The 21,862-nt window shown below is 41.8% G+C and overlaps 3 protein-coding genes across 5 annotated transcripts in view; 2 read left to right on the top strand and 1 right to left on the bottom strand.

The window, feature by feature from the left end:
- The window catches only part of ppp1r9a (protein phosphatase 1, regulatory subunit 9A), a 49,164-nt gene extending 48,079 nt beyond the window's left edge, over positions 1 to 1,085 (top strand). The window contains exons 16-18 of the mRNA XM_061092242.1: positions 113 to 136; positions 435 to 617; positions 918 to 1,085. Coding sequence (XP_060948225.1) covers positions 113 to 136; positions 435 to 617; positions 918 to 1,085 — 375 coding nt within the window. The remainder of the gene's footprint in view (positions 1 to 112; positions 137 to 434; positions 618 to 917) is intronic.
- A 3,235-nt stretch (positions 1,086 to 4,320) lies between these two features.
- Positions 4,321 to 6,991, top strand: asb4 (ankyrin repeat and SOCS box containing 4). The gene is made up of 6 exons (XM_061093408.1): positions 4,321 to 4,612; positions 5,258 to 5,557; positions 5,668 to 5,910; positions 6,011 to 6,258; positions 6,598 to 6,711; positions 6,803 to 6,991. Exons 1-6 carry the CDS (start codon positions 4,321 to 4,323, stop codon positions 6,989 to 6,991), a joined length of 1,386 nt encoding a protein of 461 aa, XP_060949391.1.
- Positions 6,992 to 9,545: 2,554 nt separating this feature from the next.
- On the bottom strand, positions 9,546 to 19,120 carry pdk4 (pyruvate dehydrogenase kinase, isozyme 4). Of its 3 annotated transcripts, XM_061092463.1 has the most exons (12): positions 19,035 to 19,103; positions 18,803 to 18,849; positions 17,416 to 17,557; positions 15,614 to 15,685; positions 14,579 to 14,763; positions 14,071 to 14,160; positions 13,674 to 13,751; positions 12,598 to 12,674; positions 12,408 to 12,506; positions 12,083 to 12,196; positions 11,579 to 11,692; positions 9,546 to 11,310 (listed from the first exon to the last, which is right to left on the bottom strand). In XM_061092463.1, exons 2-12 carry the CDS (start codon positions 18,822 to 18,824, stop codon positions 11,167 to 11,169), a joined length of 1,137 nt encoding a protein of 378 aa, XP_060948446.1. In that variant the 5' UTR covers positions 18,825 to 18,849; positions 19,035 to 19,103; the 3' UTR covers positions 9,546 to 11,166. The 3 variants fall into 3 exon arrangements, with proteins under 3 accessions (XP_060948446.1, XP_060948445.1, XP_060948447.1); XM_061092462.1 differs by having other exon boundaries at positions 18,803 to 19,120; XM_061092464.1 differs by lacking the exons at positions 9,546 to 11,310; positions 11,579 to 11,692; positions 12,083 to 12,196; ... (1 more) ...; positions 12,598 to 12,674; positions 13,674 to 13,751 and having other exon boundaries at positions 14,102 to 14,160; positions 14,548 to 14,763; positions 18,803 to 19,120.
- Between the last annotated feature and the right edge of the window lie 2,742 nt (positions 19,121 to 21,862).

Below are 21,862 nucleotides of genomic sequence, written 5' to 3'. Positions count from 1 at the left end.
GTTAAGGCTCATAGTATTCAAATGTTATTGGCTGCTGTGGTCGAAGACATTTTCTTGCTGATCTGTTAACAACACAGTGATTTTCTGTTGTTTTCTATGCTGCCACGTTCAGAGTCTGGATATGATAGATGATGAGGTGAGACTGAGGCTGCCGGCCTACAGAGGACGTTTCACTTGTATTTGTGTTTCGAGTAGATGCCATTTGTCTGTGTTTCATTCCCGCATAATAGTATTTTTTTGTGTCCCACAGAATTAGTATGTCATTCTTTTTAATACATTTCCCACTGTATTTCCCCTTTTTTATGGTAATACTTTAATTTCATCTCAACTCATCATTCATCTAGTTTTCTGTTGAAGATACTTCTAGTGCCTGGTCATATAATCTGTATTAAACAGTAAAAGATTGTTTTCCGTCTTTCTTTATCTGTGTTCAGATCCTGGACGAGGGACAGCTGTCGAAGCAGCACCAGTGGCAGAGCCACAATATCACAGAGTGGACTTCCCAGCAAGTGGCCCGCTGGCTCTTGGGCCTCAACTTAGAACACCATATCCCAGAGTTCACTGCCAAAAACATAGATGGAGAACAGCTGCTAGAGCTAGATAGCACTGAGCTGAAGGTCGGTTAAAACTTTCTGTAGTTTTACATATATTGAAGTCACATACAGATACAATGGAGCCTGTAGATATTGTGTATTTGAATCGTTTACATGTAATTGCAGTGTGTAGAAATCACAAATTTAGAAACAGAGAATGCAGAAATAGAGCTGCCATTATATTTTTTTTTTTGAGGGCAAATGAGTACTGACAAATCTACTTTTAAACTGTGAAATATTCTAATGAGAACATTAACGTAAACATAAACAGGTTAATAGACGGCGCAAAGACACAGGATGCTTAAGCGCGTTCTTTTGTTTCAGGCCCTTGGAGTCACTTCTTCGCAGGACCGTGCCCTGATCAAGAAAAAGATCAAAGACCTTAAAATGTTGATGGAGAAGGCCAAGAGGAACCAGGAGAAGCTGGAGAAACAACGCGAGAAGCTACGCAAGAGAGAGCTGGAGCAGCAGAAAGAAAGCCCGTCAGAGTGAAGCAAGCTCACCTCTACCATAGCGCTGCAACTAGTAGCATCGAGGAACAGAAAGTCAGTGGGCCCCTGAGGGACGCCTGCTTAGTAGTTCAATAGTTGTCAGTGCTGGAGCTCCACCACAAAATGTCAGATTGTTGAGTGACTTCCTCACCGAGCAATTTAAACCAAAATGAACAGTTGGACAATAGGATGCTGCCCCTCCTTTCCTTCGATTTACACCCACCCTGTGTGTTTAATCATTTAAGAACTCACTCAGTTCTATTTATTTTGCTGTTTATGGCTTGTAAATTGGAATTATTTATCGCATCCAGAGTGAGTCTGTGTTAAGTCTGTTTCATCCTCATCCCTTATCGTTCTCAGAGCCATCATACAACCTTTAGACACAGCGACCATGTACATATACAATGACGTATACAGATGGAAATCTGTCTGATGTGCCATTTTGATAGACTTGTGTATATATTGTTCAGATACATCGAATCTATTGCTTTGAAGCACACACAGGTCAGTGTGTGTGCATGGAATATACGAGGCAGTTCTCATCTCCCACCGCCAGGTGTCTACATGCTGCTTACTGTCCCTTCTGACAAAGATGACACTAGAACTTTCCAACAGGAACTGAACTGGACACTGGAAAAACTCTCTCGGTATCAACGAGAACACTGGAAGTGCAAACACTGTAAATGCAAACCACTGCACTAGCTTGTACAGTGCTCCTTACAGTATACATGTACCATAACAATAGCAGTTATCTATGTAAAAATGGCAACAACAAGCTGTACTCATTGGACTGGTTCTAATGGAGACTTCAGGTACAAAGTAATGGTGAAACTCGTAACCTACCAAACCCAAACCGTGCAAACAAAAGACAAAACAAGATGAGAAAAATAATCGTACTGCTTATACGCGTAATGTTGCTTCGACTCTGCTCATAACCTGCTTCTGACCACTTTTTTATATCCTCTCAATAACAAACATAATACCCCGTCGCTGCCTTTAGAAATTCTAGTGACGTAGAATTGTTAGAATTCTACCCGCTTCTGTGTGAGTGTTGAGACACATACAGTAGATTACATCCATCTCTGATTGTTATTTTATTCTTTCAGAAGAATCACAGGTCACGTACACCATGCAAATGACTCTGGAATATTCTTAACAATATTTAAGAATGCTGCCATATACGTGGTTTATCTCTGTGACCATTGACAAATGCAGGACGTGCAGACACTGTCTAAAGTTAACCTGATAATTCTGATGTTACACTGGAAATTACAACTGACAGATGCAATATAGTTTGAATTTTCTTATGAAACCTCTTCGGTAAGACTTATAACACTTTTTGATTTTACTAGTTAGATAAAAAAAAAACCTTTTTGAAATGGATTTTGACCTGTGTACTTTATGCAGTTATTGTTTTTAGGATTATCACCGAGAGACGTGTTCCCTGTGTTACTTCTTTATCATTCCCAGGAATCATTAGGTTTACAGTAATTATAGAGATGCCAGTGTCACCGTGATGAGACACGAAGGCAGCTTTGAGTTTTGCTCTCTTCTGTCTGTAAGGGCCCCGCCTGGTGAACTGATAACAGGTTAAGAACATGAGGAAGATTTGGGGTGACAGATCTGTTAATTTATTTATTTCTGTATTTAACGAAGCGACTGACTATTGTTTATGATAACTTATACAAAATAAGAGTATTATTAACACCTAATGATGATTTATCCGGAATTGTATGATTACTTCCTTTTTTGCCAAAACCTAATTAAAGCTGTTCATTAGAAATGTCTTAGATTTAAATGGTTGTTATGGAACGAACGCAAGAAGCAAGAAGAAACAGTGATTCTCTCCCATTGTGCTTGTGGTTTTTCCTCTAATACAACCATTGTGCTGCTCCAGTACTACTCCCAATTAAACTGCTCATGGTGTATTCTTATGGAATATTTTGTAACACTTGAACCTCTCTGTGAATACCCCCCTCACTCCTTTTTGACTCTTTTGTATGTATAGTAAAAACACAGAGCAATATGCTGTAAGAATCCTAAAGACGCCTTGTTTTCTATCGTGTGCGGACGCCGTTTGTCCGAGGGCTGAGGAGGCATGAAAGCTCTGACCTGAGCCCACGTGTGTTCCATATCTTTTTCTTTACGTGCTTGAACCGAACTCAACATGATGAAACCCAACGTGTGGACGAGACCCTGGTGCTCCTCGCCGTGTTTTCAGCCATGATGCCTGGAAGGGTTTTTGTCTTCACGTGCGTAGAGAGCAAGCGATAATCAGACTGCTATAGCCATGCTGACTCTCCTCCTCCTCCTCCTCTTCCTCCTTTATTTGTCATTACCTTGATCTCTCTTTTTTTTCTCATTCTGAAAAGTTTGAAAGGGCAGCTACCTGTCACACTGAATAAAATGTGCAGTCACTGTCCATAGCCTCCTCTTGTTTCCTTTGTTTTCTGTTACGTTTCCTAAAGCTGTGTCTACATAGTTTTAACTGGTCATTTGCCGGCCAGGGACAAAATCCCACAGAGCACCACAGGGTAAAAATATCCATCCATCTATCCACCCATCTGTCTGTCTATCCATTCATCTATCCATCTATCCATCCGTCCTCCCATCCACCAATTGATCTATACATATATCCATCCATCCATCCATCAATATGTCCTCCAATCCATCAATTAATCCATCTATCCATCCATTTATCTGTCTATCCATTTATCTATCCATCCATATCTATTTATCTGTCTATCTTTCCAATCTTTCTTTGCTTTGCTTTTCATTCCGTGGCTTATCTTTTCTTTTCTTTCTTGCTTTCTTTCTTTTATTGGCTTATCTTTTCTTTTGTTGTTTGTCTGTTTTTTTCTTTCTTTCTTAAATTGCCAAACATAAAGTACAGATCCAGTTCACTCATAATATATTGGTTTAATATAATGAAAGAGAAGTTTACCTCTCTCAAACTTGTTTCATTTCCCTGCCGTGTTCACATGACCTGTTATATTAACCAATGCGATCATGATCCACCATGCATGATGCCTTTCTCTCAGCAGGGTGACTGACCTGCAGCCAGCCACAGTCAGCTGTAGCTCTCCAGTCTCTCCCTCTCTTCCTCCTTTCTATTTATATTCTGCTACATTTCGCTCCAGGACTATTTTCTCCCTATGACACGCAACCCGCCCCCGACTTCATTTTCGTCCTCCTTCCTCATACGCCTCCAATAGCTGGGCCTTCCCAGCGTGGGTATGCTTAATTCTTTCATTATCACCATTTGTACATTCATTTTTGATTTACTACATGCCGTGTGGAGAACAGTAGTGTGCGGGCCGGCTGGTGTGGCAGTGCGAGGCCCTCGGCTCATGGAGGAGTTCAGCCCCAGGCAACTTGCTGTCAAGCAGCTAAAGCTAAAGTTCCTGGAGGCTCTGCAGACCAATAATGCCCAGGAGGTCCTGGAGATCCTGCACACTGGGGAGATAGACATTGACACAGTGCTGGAGGTGGAGGACCCCAGCATGGTCCTGGCCTCATACAAACAAGGTAAGCAGGAAGTAGGATGAGGGACAACCCCTAACCCTGTCTTAGGGTTGTAACCAGTTTGTGTGCTTGTCATTCTTCACAGAGGGCATGGGCTCAGAGGGATAAACATGACAACTTAGATTAGACGAATATCTGCAATAAAGTACATGTTCATATTAGATAACACATTTTCAACAACAGTGACACTCAGTAGAGCAGGCACCTCCTTGTGTGGATGTCTTATTATTATAATAGAGATATAAAAGACAGAAGAAAATCCTGCTGACAAATAAACAGACTCTGTGACGATTTAACCTCCTTTGTGGAGAATAAAATCTAAAGTTGATTAATTTGAATTCATTTTAATTTCATTGGTATGGTGCCAAGTCACAACATGCAGCTCAAGGTTGTCAACACTTTCTGACTACTTCTGCACTGCATCCACTAGGTGGTGCTACACCCACAGAGATCCTAAGGCTGGATATTATCACAGTCTAAGAAGTACTGTTTACACTATTTTATTTTAAAAGTATTTATCTTTAAAAGAAAGAAAGAAAATAACATAAAGACTTAGATATAAATCTGTGTAAGTCAGGAATAATCATCAGCACCTTTAGCCTTTATACTGTCACTATGAATCCCTGCTGCTTGTCCACTTTACTGCAGGTTATTGGCTCCCAGGCTACAAACTGGAGACCTCCTGGGCGATGGGTATTCATGTGTGTGTGATGTACAACGCTGTGGAAACTGCACTAGTGCTCCTTCAGGAGGGTGCCGCCATTAACCGGAAGCCCAATGGGAAGACGCCGCTGCATGTGGCCTGCGAGGTCTCCAACCCCGAGTGTACGGATTTACTTTTGGCTCACAGGGCAAAGGTCAACAGCCTGTCGCTGAGTGGGCACACCCCACTGCACTACTGCATCACCAGGGAGTCTGTGGACTGTGCCAAGCAGCTCATCTTCAGAGGTCAGGAGGGGGGGATGCATAGGTAGATGGATGTGTGGGTTGAATTGAAAACACAGGACATATAAAGGACGAATCAACAAAATAATCATAATTTATTTTCCCCCATGGAGGTGCAAAAGTCAACATGCCCAGCTACAACAACGATGAGGTCACACCGTTACACACAGCAGCCAGGCTCGGAGTTCCAGAGCTGGTGGCTCTTTACCTGGCTCATGGAGCATCTGTGGATGCAGTCAACTCTTTGCAGGAGACTGCTTTGGTCACAGCGGCCTTCTGGACTTTTGATAATAAAGAACAAACCTACAGCGAGGATCACCATTTAGTCTGTCGTCTCCTGCTGGACCACCGAGCAGGTGCGAGGTTCTGGATCCAGAACTGTGCATGATGTTTGACTCGTGTTTTGTGTGGGTCAGAAATCTTTGTTTCCCCAGAAACGTTTCTTTTCTGCTGCAGATCCCAACATCCAAGAAGAAGACCATAAAACAGCTCTTCACAAAGCAGCCTGGCACTGTGATCACGTCCTGATGCAGATGCTGCTGGAGGCCGGAGCGGACACAAGAGTCATGGACATCAACGGCTGCACCCCCATTCAGTATCTGCTCAAAGTGACAGACGTCAGGCCGATGGCCCTACCTGAGCTCTGCTATCAGCTGCTGCTCAACCATAACGCAGCCAGAATCTACCCACAACATTTCCACAAGGTATTGACCAAAGTTCCTAAATGATATCAAACAAGAATGGCACTCAAAGTCCCAACAGTGACTTTGGTTTCAATCAGGCTGTACCAAATTACACACACTCATAGATATCTGTCCTCTCAATATGCTTTTTTTTAATTATTACCTGGGAAATTAAAGAAAATATCTACATTTTAAAAAGGACATTGACCCATGACCCAAGTGTCCCGAAAATCCATTCAGTCATTTATTTGTAATCCTACTGACAAATAAATGGAAAGTGCGATAACGTGACATTTTATATGCTGATGGCAGACGCTCGTCATTTGTGCACAATGTCTTGTTGTGTATTCTTTGGTGCAGGTGCTGCAGTCCTGTTACGACTACCCTGGAGTATTAGAAATTATGGTCAACTCTTATGAACATTTAAAACCCACAAAGAAGTGGAGAGAAGCCATTCCTGATGACTGCTACCAGGTAACACAGGGTGGTATTATGGATTGTATGTATATATTTCCATTAGTCCAGAGCAGTGAAAAAGCTTATAATCATCTTACCTCTTCCTTAGCGACATAAAGACTTCTACGACTCTCTGTTTGCCGTTTGCACCAACACGCCACGCAGCCTGCTCCACCTCACCAGATGTGCCATCAGAGCCAGCCTGGGCGGCCTCTGCCAAAGGGGAGTCCCACAGCTTCCTCTGCCACGTCCAATGAAGAAATATTTATTATTAGACCCTGAGGGGTTACTGTACTGATGGAGAGACTTGTTTTTTCATATTGGCTGCTTTAATATGTCACTTGAAGCTTTTTGACTGGAACACGAGAAACCTTCCCATCCATGAAATTGAAGAAGGATCTCAAACTTTCAACAAATCACAAATCAACTGACAATTTATTGAGGATTATAATAATAATGTGATTGACAAGTAAGGATATCTGCCGGCCTGGCCACATGGAACTGCCACACTTTTCACAACTTGTTTCTTTCTGTCTTTTTTTTAACTATTTCTATATTTAACCCTCTCTAAAACCTTATTTGGCAGTTTTTAACAGTAGTGTCATTGTTTTTGTATTAATTATCCACATGTGCAGTGTTGTCAACTCTCTACTACAGCACAGCTTCATACCTCCGAGGATCCAGATCTGCCTGGCAACCGGCCCTCATGCTCACTCTCACCTTCACGCTCTCGTGATTCTCCAGAACAGAACAAACACTCAACAACAGCGCTCCACGAGTGCTTGTTTTTCCAGTGGACTGCACATGAAGCTGCAAATACGGACCGATACCAATTTCCCATCTCCAGTCAATAATGTAATGTAAATCTTACAGCTTTCCAGAGGTGCCATACATAACTAGAAGGGCCCTTGCGATGTGAATAGCTCTGCCAAGGCTGATTGGCCACACAATCACCATATTACCTAGTATATTACACCAAAGGAATATTTGTTACGTTACGAGAACAATTCTGTCATGGGGAATTCCTGATCGAATCTGCTCCAGAGGTTAATGGCTTCATCTTCCTTGGCTTATACCAAACTGTTCAACAAAGTTTCAAGAAAATTGGTTGTCATTTTTGCTTAATCGTATAAGTAAACCTACAGTGTCCAAGGTTCATGTTGACTCTGTTAGTCACCATACTGTGGGTGTGTCGACGTGTTTGTGTTACTGCACTGACTTGGTATGTTGTGTTACTGTGTCACAGCATGTGCACAGTTGTACATGAATGAATGCTGACAGAGGATCAGGTTCAAGGCCGGTGACCTTAAAGCGAACCGTCTGTAAAGTCAGACAGGTGCTGCACGCATGGCCGATGAGCTCAGGCAGCAAAACTGTGGTTCCAACACAAACCCTTAACTGTAAATGAACAACAGAGTAAATACTCAGAACAGTTAATGAATGCTCATTAAATTGTTTGCTGTGTCTTAAAATTTATTTTTCACATCTGAATGAAAGCCTGGAGCAAAATAAAATGATCCAAATCAAATCTCTATTGTAGCTTTGATGGCTTGTGTGTGTGTGTGTGCGTGTGCAGCAGAAATACTCCAGTGCAGAAACATTGTCTGGATGACTAAGGGGTCAGAACTGAGTCTCTGGGATCTTAAAATAAACCACTAAGTGTCAGAGAGTGGTCAGGACTAGAATGGCACTCAGTGGATCCAACATGGTCCAACAGTCACTTTAAATTCAATCAAGCTGCAGCAAATTTCACACACTCATTAATCAGTTCCCTAAATGTGCCAAATAAAAATAAAAAATCGAACCCTGTCTTGCCCAGCGGTTGTATGGTTACGGACATATCATTTTCACATTGTCATGAAGTCATTGTGACCTTTGCCTCAGATCACTGAAATCGAATCAGCTTTTGAAGATGCCAAAAACAAACACAACCCAAATCTTATCAGTTCATTTGTAAACAGTAAAAGTGAAAGTTTGTTCAAAAGTTGAAAGAATACTCTTAAGATAACATGTTCGCAAGGCAATAAAGGGTTTAGTGAGATCACTGTGACCTTGACCTTTGACCAATAAAAACCTGAAAACATAATGCCTCTGTCCACTGGCTGTCACTGACAGGGGGGCATAAAAAAAAACCTCTCACAACGTTCAAGTAAGAAAGAAAGTGAAAGAAAAATCTATTTGTCCAGATCTGTGCCACAACAAGTTTCATGGAAATACGTTCAGTGGTTTTTGCTTAATCCTGCTGACCAACAAACATTTGGACAGAGGTGAAAACATAACCTCCTTGGCAGTGGAAGAGGAGGGGGCTCCTTCTTTATTCGACGCTGACACAGCAGTGTTACTTTTTATTCTGCTGCCTTTCAGTCTGAGCCTAAATAATGCTGTCCTTGTGTTGCTGTCATGCCGATACAACCTCAGTGAGCTGGAAAACAGAGTCGAGGGCGACAAACAGAGAAAAAGACAGAAGCAGAATAGAGCACAACATGTGGCCGCACTAATGAAGGAGCAAAACAGAGCAGGACGGCCTGTCCTCATCCCCCAATGGCAGCCGGCCACGAAAAGCCAACGGCCTGTGTCGGCGACGGTGGCAGACAAACAGAGCAAAGTTTCCTAAAACAATCTGGGGAGGGAGAGGAGCGAGCGGAGGACATGCCACACGGGGCCGTTACATAACACACTGGAAACTCTCATTTCCACAGCTCACACTTCTGTGACCCTCATGAATCCTGACATCTTTCATGTTGCATAAATCAAACCGAGAAGAAAATACAAGTCGACACACAGACAATGAACTCTAAATGCTGAAAAACAACAAAGTAGACGTCTGAAATTAAACAGGAGCGACCACAACGGACAAACTGCAGATTTTTATTTTCTACATTCACTGGTCCTTTAAGCGATGAAACATTAAATTCCATCACCGTAAGTGAGAGATAAAAATACTTACATTTGAAAACATTACATTCTCAAAGAACTGATTAAAATGAACTATGCAAGTGCTTATGACTGGTACGTACTAGAGAAACAAACATGTGACATTCTTCGATCTACTCACACATCCTCGACTGCTCATCCTCTGAGGGTTGAGTGAAATACTTGTTACAGATAATTCAATACAGCTTAAATTGAACCTGGTCTGAGAATCTGTCCTTGTTCCTATGAGTCTCTGCTACAATGAATTTGTTCAAATACAGATAACATGCTGCACTAATCTGAGCATGTCAGCAAACAGTGAGTCCTATGAGAGTTTTCTTTAGTGCAACATCTAGCATTGAAACCCTCTGACATGCAGCAAATCACTTAAATATACAAAATGAGTGTCATTAAAAAACACATGAAATTACCTCCAATATGCACAAGAATCACTGTGTTATTCTAGAAAGTTACTCTTGGGAGACATGGAAGATTTTCCTGTGTTTTGGTTCCTATAGCGATTAACACATCAGTTTCCAGGCAGGATATTCATGTGAAAATGCAACTATTTTCCCCTTTCACCTACACATATCAACTTGAAATACGCTGCTATTCTTTGTTTTGACAAGTCTCGTTTCCTCTGTGTGACTCAACATCCATGCCTTTTTTTTTTCCAATATTTACAATAATTTAACTTTTTAAAATGGCCTTGCATGGGTCCAAGGCTAAGGCACCTGTGTTTATGTTTCTCTTGAACAAGCTAATACTTTGAGTTTAAGCTCAAAGTGATCAAAGCTAAAATAATGTCAAGCCTCATCACATCACAGCACACGTAACAGATTCTATGTATTTCTCTTGTTGTGTTTCTGGACCACTCTTCTTGTGTAAGAGCTGAAGATGAAATGCAGAAGTAGTTTGTGAGAAAAGGACTGAACCGGCCACAGGAGGAGTAGACTTCTCTCTCTTTGTCTCTACGCTGGACTTTGAACATGTCCCTGTTCTAATTAATGCGATTAACTGGGTTTTTCCAAGGCACTGATGCACATTTAACCTACAGCGAAAACACAACTCAACCCAGTAATCTACATTGACCTAAGAACTGTACCAGTCTAAAGAGTGTGGACATGAACATCAACACAAACAGCTAACCTGCTTTTTTCAACACAGTGAATACTTGTTGTTATGGCTAAAAACAAAACAAAACAAAACAAAGTGTAGTAAATGAAGCAAAAGCAGATTAATACTTGACTTGTTCCTTCGCCATTAGAGTTGCCTGTAATTGTCATGTAATGGCGGTTTAATGTGGCGAGCTGTTGCTGGGTTAAATTGTCTGGAGGCTGAGAGAAATAGCTCAGCTCAGGTATTTCACTGCATTTATCGGATTCTTGGGAAATGTTCTCCTTGTAGGGTTCGGAAGGGAATCCAGATTTCAGGTCCACGTCCAGCAGCTCGCTCACAGCACTCAATGCCTTCTTCCACTTAAAGTACAAGTTTATCCACTTCTTCATTTAACTATACATCTGTCCATTCTTTCCTTTACTTTAGTCCCGCAGTCCGTCATCACCACGTCCTCTCATGCTTGCCCAGCTTCCTTGGCTCCTTGCTGGGCATGCACCAGTCATCGGCCTCTATGCTGGTCTGGTAGTGCCTTAAGGCCGACTTGTTAAAAACAGGAAGTCTCTCCACCGACTCTGAAGACAAGGCCTGGTGATGCAGAGCAGAAGTGATGATTATGATTCAATCTGGATAATTTTCACACCCGTTTGCATGAATGAGAGTCTCATCCAGGGCTTTCCCCAAAGTTCTGTGCTTGATTAAATCTGCTCTTTTTTTCTTGATTAAATTATTTTTCACTTAGTTACTCTCCATTACTCAATCAATCCAGTTTTTGTAGTCAACAATACATTTTTATGTGAACTTTGGTTTTAAGTAATTCTTGACATTGTGTGTGTAGAGGCTACAAGGGTCTCACCTTTAAGTATATGACAGCTGATGTGCCGTGGCCCTCCATAGAGTAGAGCTGCAGGTCTCCCTGGAAATACTTGGCATACAGGCGGGAGATGGGCAGACCATAACCAAAACCAGCCTGGAGGGAAAATAACAGGGTTGCAGCTCAAATATGAGATGTTCTGATGACATTCTACCCTTTTACAATACTGATCCCCATACCTAGACGTTACATTTCGGCAAATACAGATCCAATTCCAATGCATTTAAAACAAACAGAAACATTGAAAAAATTCATAGAAAGTACTGTAAACTCATCTGTAATATCTCTCAGTTGTGTAAAGTTGTTAAAGTTACATTTTAGTTTTTCATTCGAACTCTGATTTGGCTCCGGTCTGTGGCTTTTGTCGGTGAGTTCCGACATTTGTCAGCAAGTGGAAAATCAGGCTAAAAACCATGTAGTGTGAAACTAGGCTTAGACAATCATCAAAGCTGACGACTGCACAGTGTGTAACAGGCTTAGTCTCACCAGGGGTGCGTTACGAGAGTTGTCTTCATGGACGGGACTGGGAGCTGTGGAGTACATGTAGCTGAAGAGATGTTCAATCTTCCTCAGCGGAACTCCGCCTCCTCTGTCTGACATCTAAAAATAAAGAGGACAATGATCCGCTTTGTGTATCAAGTCATCACAGCTGGTTTTATTTACAGTACATAATGGGCCTGCATACAGGGCAGGTGAAGGCAGATGCATTTGTGTAGAGAATGGAACTACAACATGAAGTACTTTAATCAGAGGAATTGTTTGTAAAGGACAGAAATACAGCTCTGTTCTAACTCCCCGTGTCCTCACCGACCTTGATAGTGAGGTCCTCAGCCCCCAGTGACACCCGCACTTTGATCCGTGGCAACGTGGGGCTCATCTCGTGGGTCTCGACTGTGGCTCTCATGGCGTTCTGGTAGAAAACATGGATTACAAAATAAGTCAGCAGACACGTGGTGGAAAAGCAGCACAAGTCGGGTTTTCAGGTTTGTTTGTCACTTTACCTTGAAGAGCTCAAACAGCATGTGGTAGAGATGGGACGGCACGTAGACAATGTTCAGAGGCTGCCCAGGGTTTTCAGCTGTGAACCATTTCATTATTATAATCACTGTTATCACAAGAATAAAAATACACTTTTATCCGTTAATGTGCTAAAACTAAACCTTTAGATAACTAGCAAATAGATGTTTTACATAAGTACACATTGGCTCAACTAATCACCTGAAAAACAAAGAACAATGTGTAATGAAAAGCATTAGAGTGGCAATGCACAACCAGTTTGCTCGCTGTATAAACCTCAAAAAGACAATGTTAGACAGACAATATTCTAATTTCATTATGTCGTCTTTAATACCATAAGATAAAAAATGACAGTCTATATAAATGAGCTGTACATCATGTCTCTAGTTTTACTTTTAGAGTAAAACTTTTAGAGTAAAACTAGAGACAACCCTAGCGTTATTGCATTACTACACTACAGGACATAATTTATACAAAATGTTGTCATTATCCTACATATGATCATAAACATTTTCTAATTATTACAAGTCTTAAGTCCAATAGGAAGCAGAGATTTTTGCACGATTTGCAAGATCCACTGAAATCTCGTTCGCTCAAGTATTTGCAGGGATTACTTGTAAAAAGTTTTTTTTCCAGACCATATATTTGTTGACTTTGACCTTTTGAATTTTGTGAAAATCCCTCAACAGGGCTTTTAAGTTATTTGGAGAACACCCTGCTTCTGGCTAAGCTGGCATACATATGTAAACATGTTTACATATATAGTGTGCAATTACAGCTGCAGCGTAAGCATGACCAAATCCTTAAATCTCTTTCTGTTTTGGTCGTGCTCTCTGCGCTATAACCTGCAAGGCTTGAGGAATGTCTAATGCTGATGCTGGCTCTTGGCAGGAACGACTGACGGGAAACAGACCCAGCAGGCCTCAGTTTAAACAACACTGATTCATCTCAGAGAGTTCAGCTGAAGTCTAGCAGAGCACCAGTGAATATTTCCTCTCACACGGATCCTTAGAGCAGAGAACCGAGAAGGATTCAACAAACACACGGATGAAAAACTTACCGTTGACTTCTTTGACCTCCATATCAGGCGAGGTCAAGTAATACTGCTCGCACAGCATCTTTGACGTCTCATAGGCATCTGCAGAGGGACACAGAGCAAACTGTGGTCACATTACAGCCTGGAATGCTCTCTAACTCGTGTTGAACGGGAAATAAATCAAAAAGACTTTAAGTTTTCTGCCTTTTAGTGAAGCAGTAAACACACATCTACAGGCACAAGACTATCACAGACACACATAACAAAATAAATACTTACTCTAAAGACATTAGATTATACTGGAAAAGGGTAAAAGAGTCATGAATCTGCACGAACAGTTCGGGATGGAAAGGTGATACGAAAAATACAGTGTGTGTGTGTGTTTGAGAGAGAGAGAGAAAGAGAGAGAAAGATGACTCACCTTTTACTACCTCCACGACATCACAGGTGGGGTCGATGCTGCCGATATGTTTGGGATGGGCCGGGTTCACACTGCCGTTGAAGATTAATGCTACACAGCGGAACAAAAGATACACATTCAAAAAAACAGCCAACACAATAAATAGACGCAATGCAGAGCCAACTTTTCCACAGGGTGCATATAAAGCAAAGTGGGGACTTTGCATAGCGGAATATTAACAATAGTGGACATAATTGACAAAATCTCTTCTTCTCCTCGCAGCAATGTCAGATGCATTTGGTGCAAAAGCACTGCTGCAGGCGGAGCGTTGATGTTGTTTTCATACATCAACTCTTAAACTAATTGGTTAAACCTGATTAGTAAATAAGATTTCAATTAAACGGCTACACAAAGTGTAACAGAGTCCCTTCTGTTTTCACCACGCTGTAATTTATTGACCCGATCTGTGAGTGTTGGCAACTGTATTGATTAACTCACAGTCAATCACCAAGTGCTATACAGTACTGACTGTGCTGGTTTATGAGCATGCGGATGGAGATGCGGCTCATGTAGAAGCGGTCCAGGAAGTACTGGACGTTCTGGTTGGTGACGGGGTCCACGCCGAACGCCTCCTTGTACTCCACCACACCCTGAGCCATGGTGGGCACCACGTTGTTGTGCCGGTTCCGGATGTGCACCAAGGTCTGTGTGAAGCTGAGGGCAAAGAGGATGAGGGTGATGGACGTGTGAATATCGACGTGTAAGGCATTGAGCACACACGTCTGCTAAAGATAACACAATGTTGTACATTAACAGACCAACAACACAGGAGAGGAAACCCTTACTCAGCAATGATTTTCTGTCCAGTTAGGACACAGTCACACAAACAGTACGTGAATGAACCCGTTCGCTTCCAAATTGTGGGAGGGGGCTTAGGATTAAACTTTTGCTTCCTGTGGCGAAGCAACTCTGCAGCGTGAATTGCGTAAAGTTCAACATTGATGAACTTTGACCCTCGACATTTGTGTACAGTATGTGTGACTGTGCCCTTCAGACATCAGACTAGAATTTACTTAGTCCTTTTTTATTCAGGACTTTGTATTGCAACAAGAGGAGATACTTTGCATGAAACTATTAATCTAATTATTATCTACTGTTTACTCTGATCTTGAACAATCTGGAACGTCAAAGCATCCAAACAGACACATATGTAAAGGCAACTGTTCCAATGATACTAATACGTTACTCAGCTGTTTAAAGAAACTGTATTCAGATCAAGTTTAAACAATGGCACCAGATGCATAAGGTCTACACCCTGGAAGTAAATATTGACATACAGACAATAGAATGATAAATTACTCTTAAATCAACCTGAACCATATAATTGCATGCATGGTTCCTCTTTGTGGTGGAGCATGTTGGACTGCAGAGCATTAACTGCAATTAATGTGTGGGTGGCCTTTAGCCGCTTTGCAACAAGCTGTGTGAACAGGACAGATGTGTGTGAACGGGACAGCTGTTTACATAACAGACAGTATGATTTAGGAAAGTGTCCATAACTTACTTTGTCAGGACGCTCTTATCATCTGGATCTTTCTCCAAAAAGTCGACAAGCTCCAGCAAGCTCTGTGAATACCTGGTGGGCACACAGAAATAGAGTTAAACACTTATTTATGAACTGCTTTATGAACTTTATGAAAAGCTCCAAACTAATTTATAATGATTTCAATGATCGGAAGTTTAATATCACACTGTCTTTCTTTGATCTATTAGACTAGAATAACTTTATAATTAGAGCATAAAGCATTTTCACGTGCTTCAAGACACAGTCCCCCCCTTTGGTATAGTGTTGTTTTATTTGATCTCTTTCCAGAGGGGGGATGAAGAAGACGACTCCAGTGCTGAGCTCACCGAGTCACACTCTCGCCTGTGAAACTGGGTGAAAGGTGAACAGCAGTGTGGCTTTGCTTCCACGCTGCTGAGTGTGTCCCTCAGCTGACCTTCAGCTCTCAGGTTTGTATCAAGGTCCTGCCATGCAAGGTACCACATGAACATCTTGTCACAGACTATTATGAGACTTCTATTCTCAGGAGCTTTTCAGGGGAAACATCACAGTGTCACCACTCTCTCTCCTCTCCTCTCGTAAACAACATCAACAAGAGATAGATCGAGTCTTTGGCAGGAAATGAAGAAATGTAAATACTTTAGCAGTGGACGACTAACACAGACGCTAATCTGGCTCATGAAAAGAGAATGATCTGGGTTAAAATACCCAGTAACACAGCTCCTCTTTTGGCTTTTGAGAAAAGCTGTTCACACAAATACACTGCATTACTAAAAGACCCTCACTTATACTTTGCTTTTTCAGGGCTTCTGCAGGTTTCAACAAGACTTTTTAAAATTTATAAAATGCTAGATCTATGTCAAGTACCGAGTCCAACAGAGGAAGTATTCAATGAGCATCAATACACTTAGGACCTAACTAAGCATTTATAATATTTTAACATATTAAGACGTTTAACACCCTGCAGAAACTCTTCTTTTTAAAGGAGCAACTTGAAGTAAAAGAAAGGAGAGTACGGTTGAACTGTGTGTGTATGTATATGTATACATAGGTTCATATATGCTGGTTAAGCTCGACCTGTGTGAGGGTTGTGACCACAAACAAATACAGGTGGATCTTGGTGATGCTGGCAGACACCAACTAGCATGCATTCCTCAAAACTCTGAATCTGAGCTGTATATTCCTGGTATAAGGTAAGATGTAAAATGTACACATAGTTGTATTACAGGTTATACAGGACTATTACATAAAAAAAAGTAATGGCAATATAAAATAGGGACCAGTAGAGTGGCCGGTTCATCAGCCTTATCTAACAATAATAATAAAACAAGATCATTGAGGCATTGAGCTTGTGAGTGCACAGAGGGCAGGTGGGTGAGGGAGGAGGAGAGAGTGACCTCACACAACCCCAAGACAACATCAACAGCCACGCGTTCATCCCATCAGATAAGTAGGTGACACGCTGAGTTCACCAAAGCTGAGGGAGACCAATGCATACAGAGCGATCCAAAGTCTGAAACCCGGACCCTGGTTTATCAGGACCGTTCCCGCGCTGAAACCTGGACCAGTCCCTGTCAGACCTTGTGTAACCTGGTAACTTTGAAAATAAATGACATCAGACACACAGCAGGACTCTCTCTCTCTCTACAGTCGGTGCCATCCCGTTCCTTGCCCTTCATTTGACTCTGCCGCTGTAACAGTTGTCGGTCAACTGAGATTTAGGGATTCCCGGACTTTAGAGAGTCCGACTGTGGCACAACAGATTAAATAGAAAGAGGTGCGGCCCAGGCCGGTGACCCTACCAGCTGGTGAGGAGCTTAAGGGATGGAGTGCCGAGGAGCTTGTCTGGGAGGAAATCAATTTCCTTCATGATGTTGGCCAGTCGGACGGGAAGCTCCTGGCGCAGGAACACGAAGGAGGTCTTCTCACATGCGTTGGCCGAGCCTTTGGTCACATGAGGGACAGAGACAGGGGGGGGGGGAACAAAAAAGCCTTAGCGAACATTCCACTTTGACCTCAGTGTGTCAACAAGGACACCGAAATAAACACAGCAAGGTCATGACAGCATTGACATCGGAAGAATTAAAGGGGTGGAGCTCTGCAGGAATCTGTTGTGCTTAGTGGTGGAAATATCTAAATTTTTTAATATTTTTTGCTGATATTGCAGTAACATGAGAGGTTGAATGTGTAAAATGCATGAATCAGCGTAAGTTTGAGCGGTTGATCAAAAATTCAAGGTTAAATTTAAACTTCCGTGTGCGTCTACAAGATCCGAGAGACATCTCCACCCTTGTGTATCTTGTCTGGTTGTCTATCATTGACCTGTGTAGTGCTCGGTCAGCTGTCACCACACTCACAAAGAAAATAAGGTCAGTTGTGCAACAGCCACGTGAGGGTGCTGAGGGGGGCACACACACACACTGCTTTCAGACATGCACTGAACTCCGAGTAAACTCCTCACATTCTCCAGAGCCGATGCTGAAGCTGTCATTCTATTTGCAGGTTCCGGTTCGACAGTTAAAGGTTAAAGTGTGTACGATTTTGTGACATGAAGGGGTTAAGGTTTCATGTTGCAGCTGAATACCCCTCACTCACCCACACCCTCCCCTTCCTCTTCCACACATGAAAGACAACCAGGGGTACATTCAGTTGTCATAAAATCTCAAAAGGTGTTTGTCTAGTTTGGACTACTGTAAAAAAAACATGGTGGCCCCCGTAGAGAGGAGCTGCTCCTGATGTAAAGGGGCCATTAAAACCGTTAGGAAAACGGTTAAGAAAACAACAACAGTTCAACACACTAATGGAAAAACATCACTAGGATGATACATTTAATTCATGCCAATTGATCCCTGTCACTTAAATCTTACACACTGGACCTTTAAGGGGAAATATAAGGGGTAACTTGCCGAGTGACTGATTCTACGTCTTTTGTAACTTAAGGCAAAATACTCTCAGATTTCTGAAACCATTATTCTATTTGGGAAAATGCGATAGAGGGGGATTTCACTGTTGTTGTTTAGCTAATAGACCCCATTGGACCAGGTTGCATTTCCCAAATACTCAACCTAGTAAGCGTTGACATCAACACACAAAAAAAAACTTCGGACAATGTCCAACTGAGCCCATGGGAGAAGACAGCAGGCGATCATCCGGAGGGAGACATTCACTGCCCCTGCTACGTTGACTTACCGAAGTCCAGGAACTGCTTCATGGACAGCGGCGACGGGGAGAACTTGGAGAACTTCTCCACTTGCTTCGGAATTCCAGCCACGGAGGCGTTTTTCAGCAGAAACTGAGCAAACTTCATTTTGCCTTCTGCTTCCTCTGCCGGTCACTGGGACTCCTCTCTTGTCTCAGCACAGGTTTAAAGCCACAGTTCGTCGTCAAGCACAGAAACACGTTGAACAAACATCTCGACGTGAAGGTAGTGTCTCTCCTCCTCCTCTCATGCTGCCAGCTTGTTGTGTGTCCTCCGATGATCACGACAGTACGTCACGCAGCGATGTCTCTGTTTGTGTCTCTGGACGAGGGGGAGGAGCGAGGGGATTGACACGTCAGACGCAGCCAATGAGCGGGGAGGTCGGCCTGGCTGTGGACGGGTCAGATTCCCTCTCTCACTCTTGTTTGTTCCCGACCACGTTAGAAAACAACTGAATGGTTTGTTACAGCGTCCCCTACAGACACACTTCCGCAAATGCACATATTTGAATATTTGCTCATTGAATTGATCACTCTAACCAAAACCATAAATAATGAAAATGCAATGGTATTAATCCACATTATAAAAGAATATGATTTAGAAAACAAGCACAAGCTCTTTTATTTATTTGTTTGTATTTATGAATCCTTTCAATATTTTAGTGTCAGGGCTATTTTGTCTCTCGCTTATTCATATGTACAGCTGCACATTATTTGATGGACAGTATCTTCATTTAAGTCTCATATTGTTTGTACATTAGAAAACTGTGCAATAATAATATTAAAGGTCCCATATCTGGAGATGTTGTGTTGTAGTATGTGCTTTGAAAAATGAATGTGGAAAGAACATGGACACTGTAGAAATGTGTTGTATAAATGTGTTTAGATTGTTAAAACTACACATTAATGCCTTTGTCCTATATTTGATAGCAAAGTAAACGTGAAAGGAATTCACATAGTTTAAAATATATGCATTTTAATCATAAAAACACATCTTTAAGCTAATATTATTGATTTTAGAACTTATATGTAAAACTCAAATTATGTTCATTGCTATATGAATGATGATTTCAACAACTTGGCAACTATCCCATTTCACTAACTCCTTTATCTACTTTCTTCCATTTTACGATATTATTACTTTCTCTGTCTCATGTAACATGCTTATTTTATATATTGATATTTACTCTCAGGCAATGTTTTTTTTATTACTCCGGATACACTTTACATTTTTATTCAATTTACAATGCACTTTCTCTTAATTTGAAGAGTGGATTAAAATTTGTATTTACTGTATTATTTTCGATTCCATATTGTTCTGGTACTGTGATATTGGACCACGCTAGAACAATTATTTTCTTCGAGATTTATAAAGTGTTATCTCATCTTATTCATCTTACCTTAACTAATCTCATCTCATCTTATCTGATGTTATCTTATCTTAGTTATGGGAACTCCATCTGCATTTCCTCTAACGCCCAGAAGATGGCAGCGTTGCAGAACCTATGAGTGGTCCTCAGATTGAGGAAGAGGAACATGAGGAGGAGGAGGAGGAGGACCAAACCCCTCCTCTCCTCCTCCTCCTCAGCATCCTCCTGCTCCTCCTCGGGATGTATCGGTGTGCTGCTGCACCTGTCTCCTCCGCTGTCTGGTCGCTAGCCGCGGAGATGCTGTGATTTGTATCCGCCCTCATCACCAGCCACTCGGGGAAGGTAGAGCCGACCTGTGCGGAGGATCCAGTGTGGAGGTCTGTACCCGGAGCATGTGGTGACTCCTTCTGTTGCAGCAGTGAGACAGCATCTTTACCGGGTGACACATCACTATCAGCCCGCGTGGACCAGGTAGGAGACATTTACACTCCAGCTCACTGATGTTACTGAAATTCAATATCACCTGTCTATTGTCAGGTAACGTTATTTGTTACAGTGTTCATAACGAGGCCTTGAACGCAACGCTGAAGATAGAAACGCTGTCTAATGTTTAGCTAACGTTAGCTTGTTATTTGTAGCTAGCTAACATCACTCAGTTAAAGGTTTGTTTGACTTCCTGTAGGGACATTTATCAACGTCAGGTGTGTATGTGTCTGTCCCTTCGTCACTTTAATATTAGAGGACATATCATCTCTCAAACCTTTTGTTATTGTCCTTTCTATTTGTTCCAAATAACTTTTGTAGACGTTATTTAAACCTCCAGCTTTCAAATGTGCTATTTGTATATACATGTATAACTCTATGTGACACTGGCCTCATATCCAGCAATTACTCTGCTATTAATAGGTACCCCACCTATTTAGACTAATTTAGACTTCCTGATTCAAGAGACCAATCATAAGGCCATAATCTGTATATTTTCCTACTGGGTATAATGGCCTCCAAGTGTCACCAGTGTTTTGATGCACACAACCGGTTTGGGGAGGTCTTTGAGAAGTGGCTACCTAAATATAGAGCACATACTCTGGAAAATGAGAAATAAGATGAGACGAGACAAGAGGAGATAGGAGATGAGCTAAAATAAGATCAGATGAGTTAGAGCAGAATTCATCTCGAAAGGAAAATGCTTGTCTTGCTTCAAAGTTACCAAAACAAAGAAAACCATCATGTAGTAGCATAAACAAATAAGTGATCCATCTAAACATCAAGACCATTGAGGAGTGAGTGTGGACCACTGCCTAAATAAATAACAATACAGGTAATATAAGTTACAGAAATATAAACATGAAAGATTATACTAAAGCTAGACTAGTGCCAAAATAGAAAAGGTAGTATTGGATATTACACATGAGAAGTATGTATTGCAAATTATTACATAATAATTCTTATAATGTAGAAGTGTCACTCTTATGTGCAAATACATTTCAGCTCAGTAGGACCTAGTATTGACGACTGTTTCATCAATATGGATCTAGCTGCCACACCCAGTTGGTTCCCTGAAGAATCCCTTGGGCCCACTGGATGAGCCGATACTCCTCCAATGCCACGCCGTGTTAAAATGAAACCAGAGATTGTATTGTGACTGTCCCACTCCTGTTCCATCCTCTCGCCTGAAGCCCCC

The sequence above is a fragment of the Limanda limanda genome, chromosome 19 (genome assembly GCF_963576545.1).
Source record: "Limanda limanda chromosome 19, fLimLim1.1, whole genome shotgun sequence".
NCBI classification, from domain to species: domain Eukaryota; kingdom Metazoa; phylum Chordata; class Actinopteri; order Pleuronectiformes; family Pleuronectidae; genus Limanda; species Limanda limanda.
The sequence above is the reverse complement of the archived record's forward strand: the minus strand, read 5'-3'. Positions and strand labels throughout refer to the sequence as shown.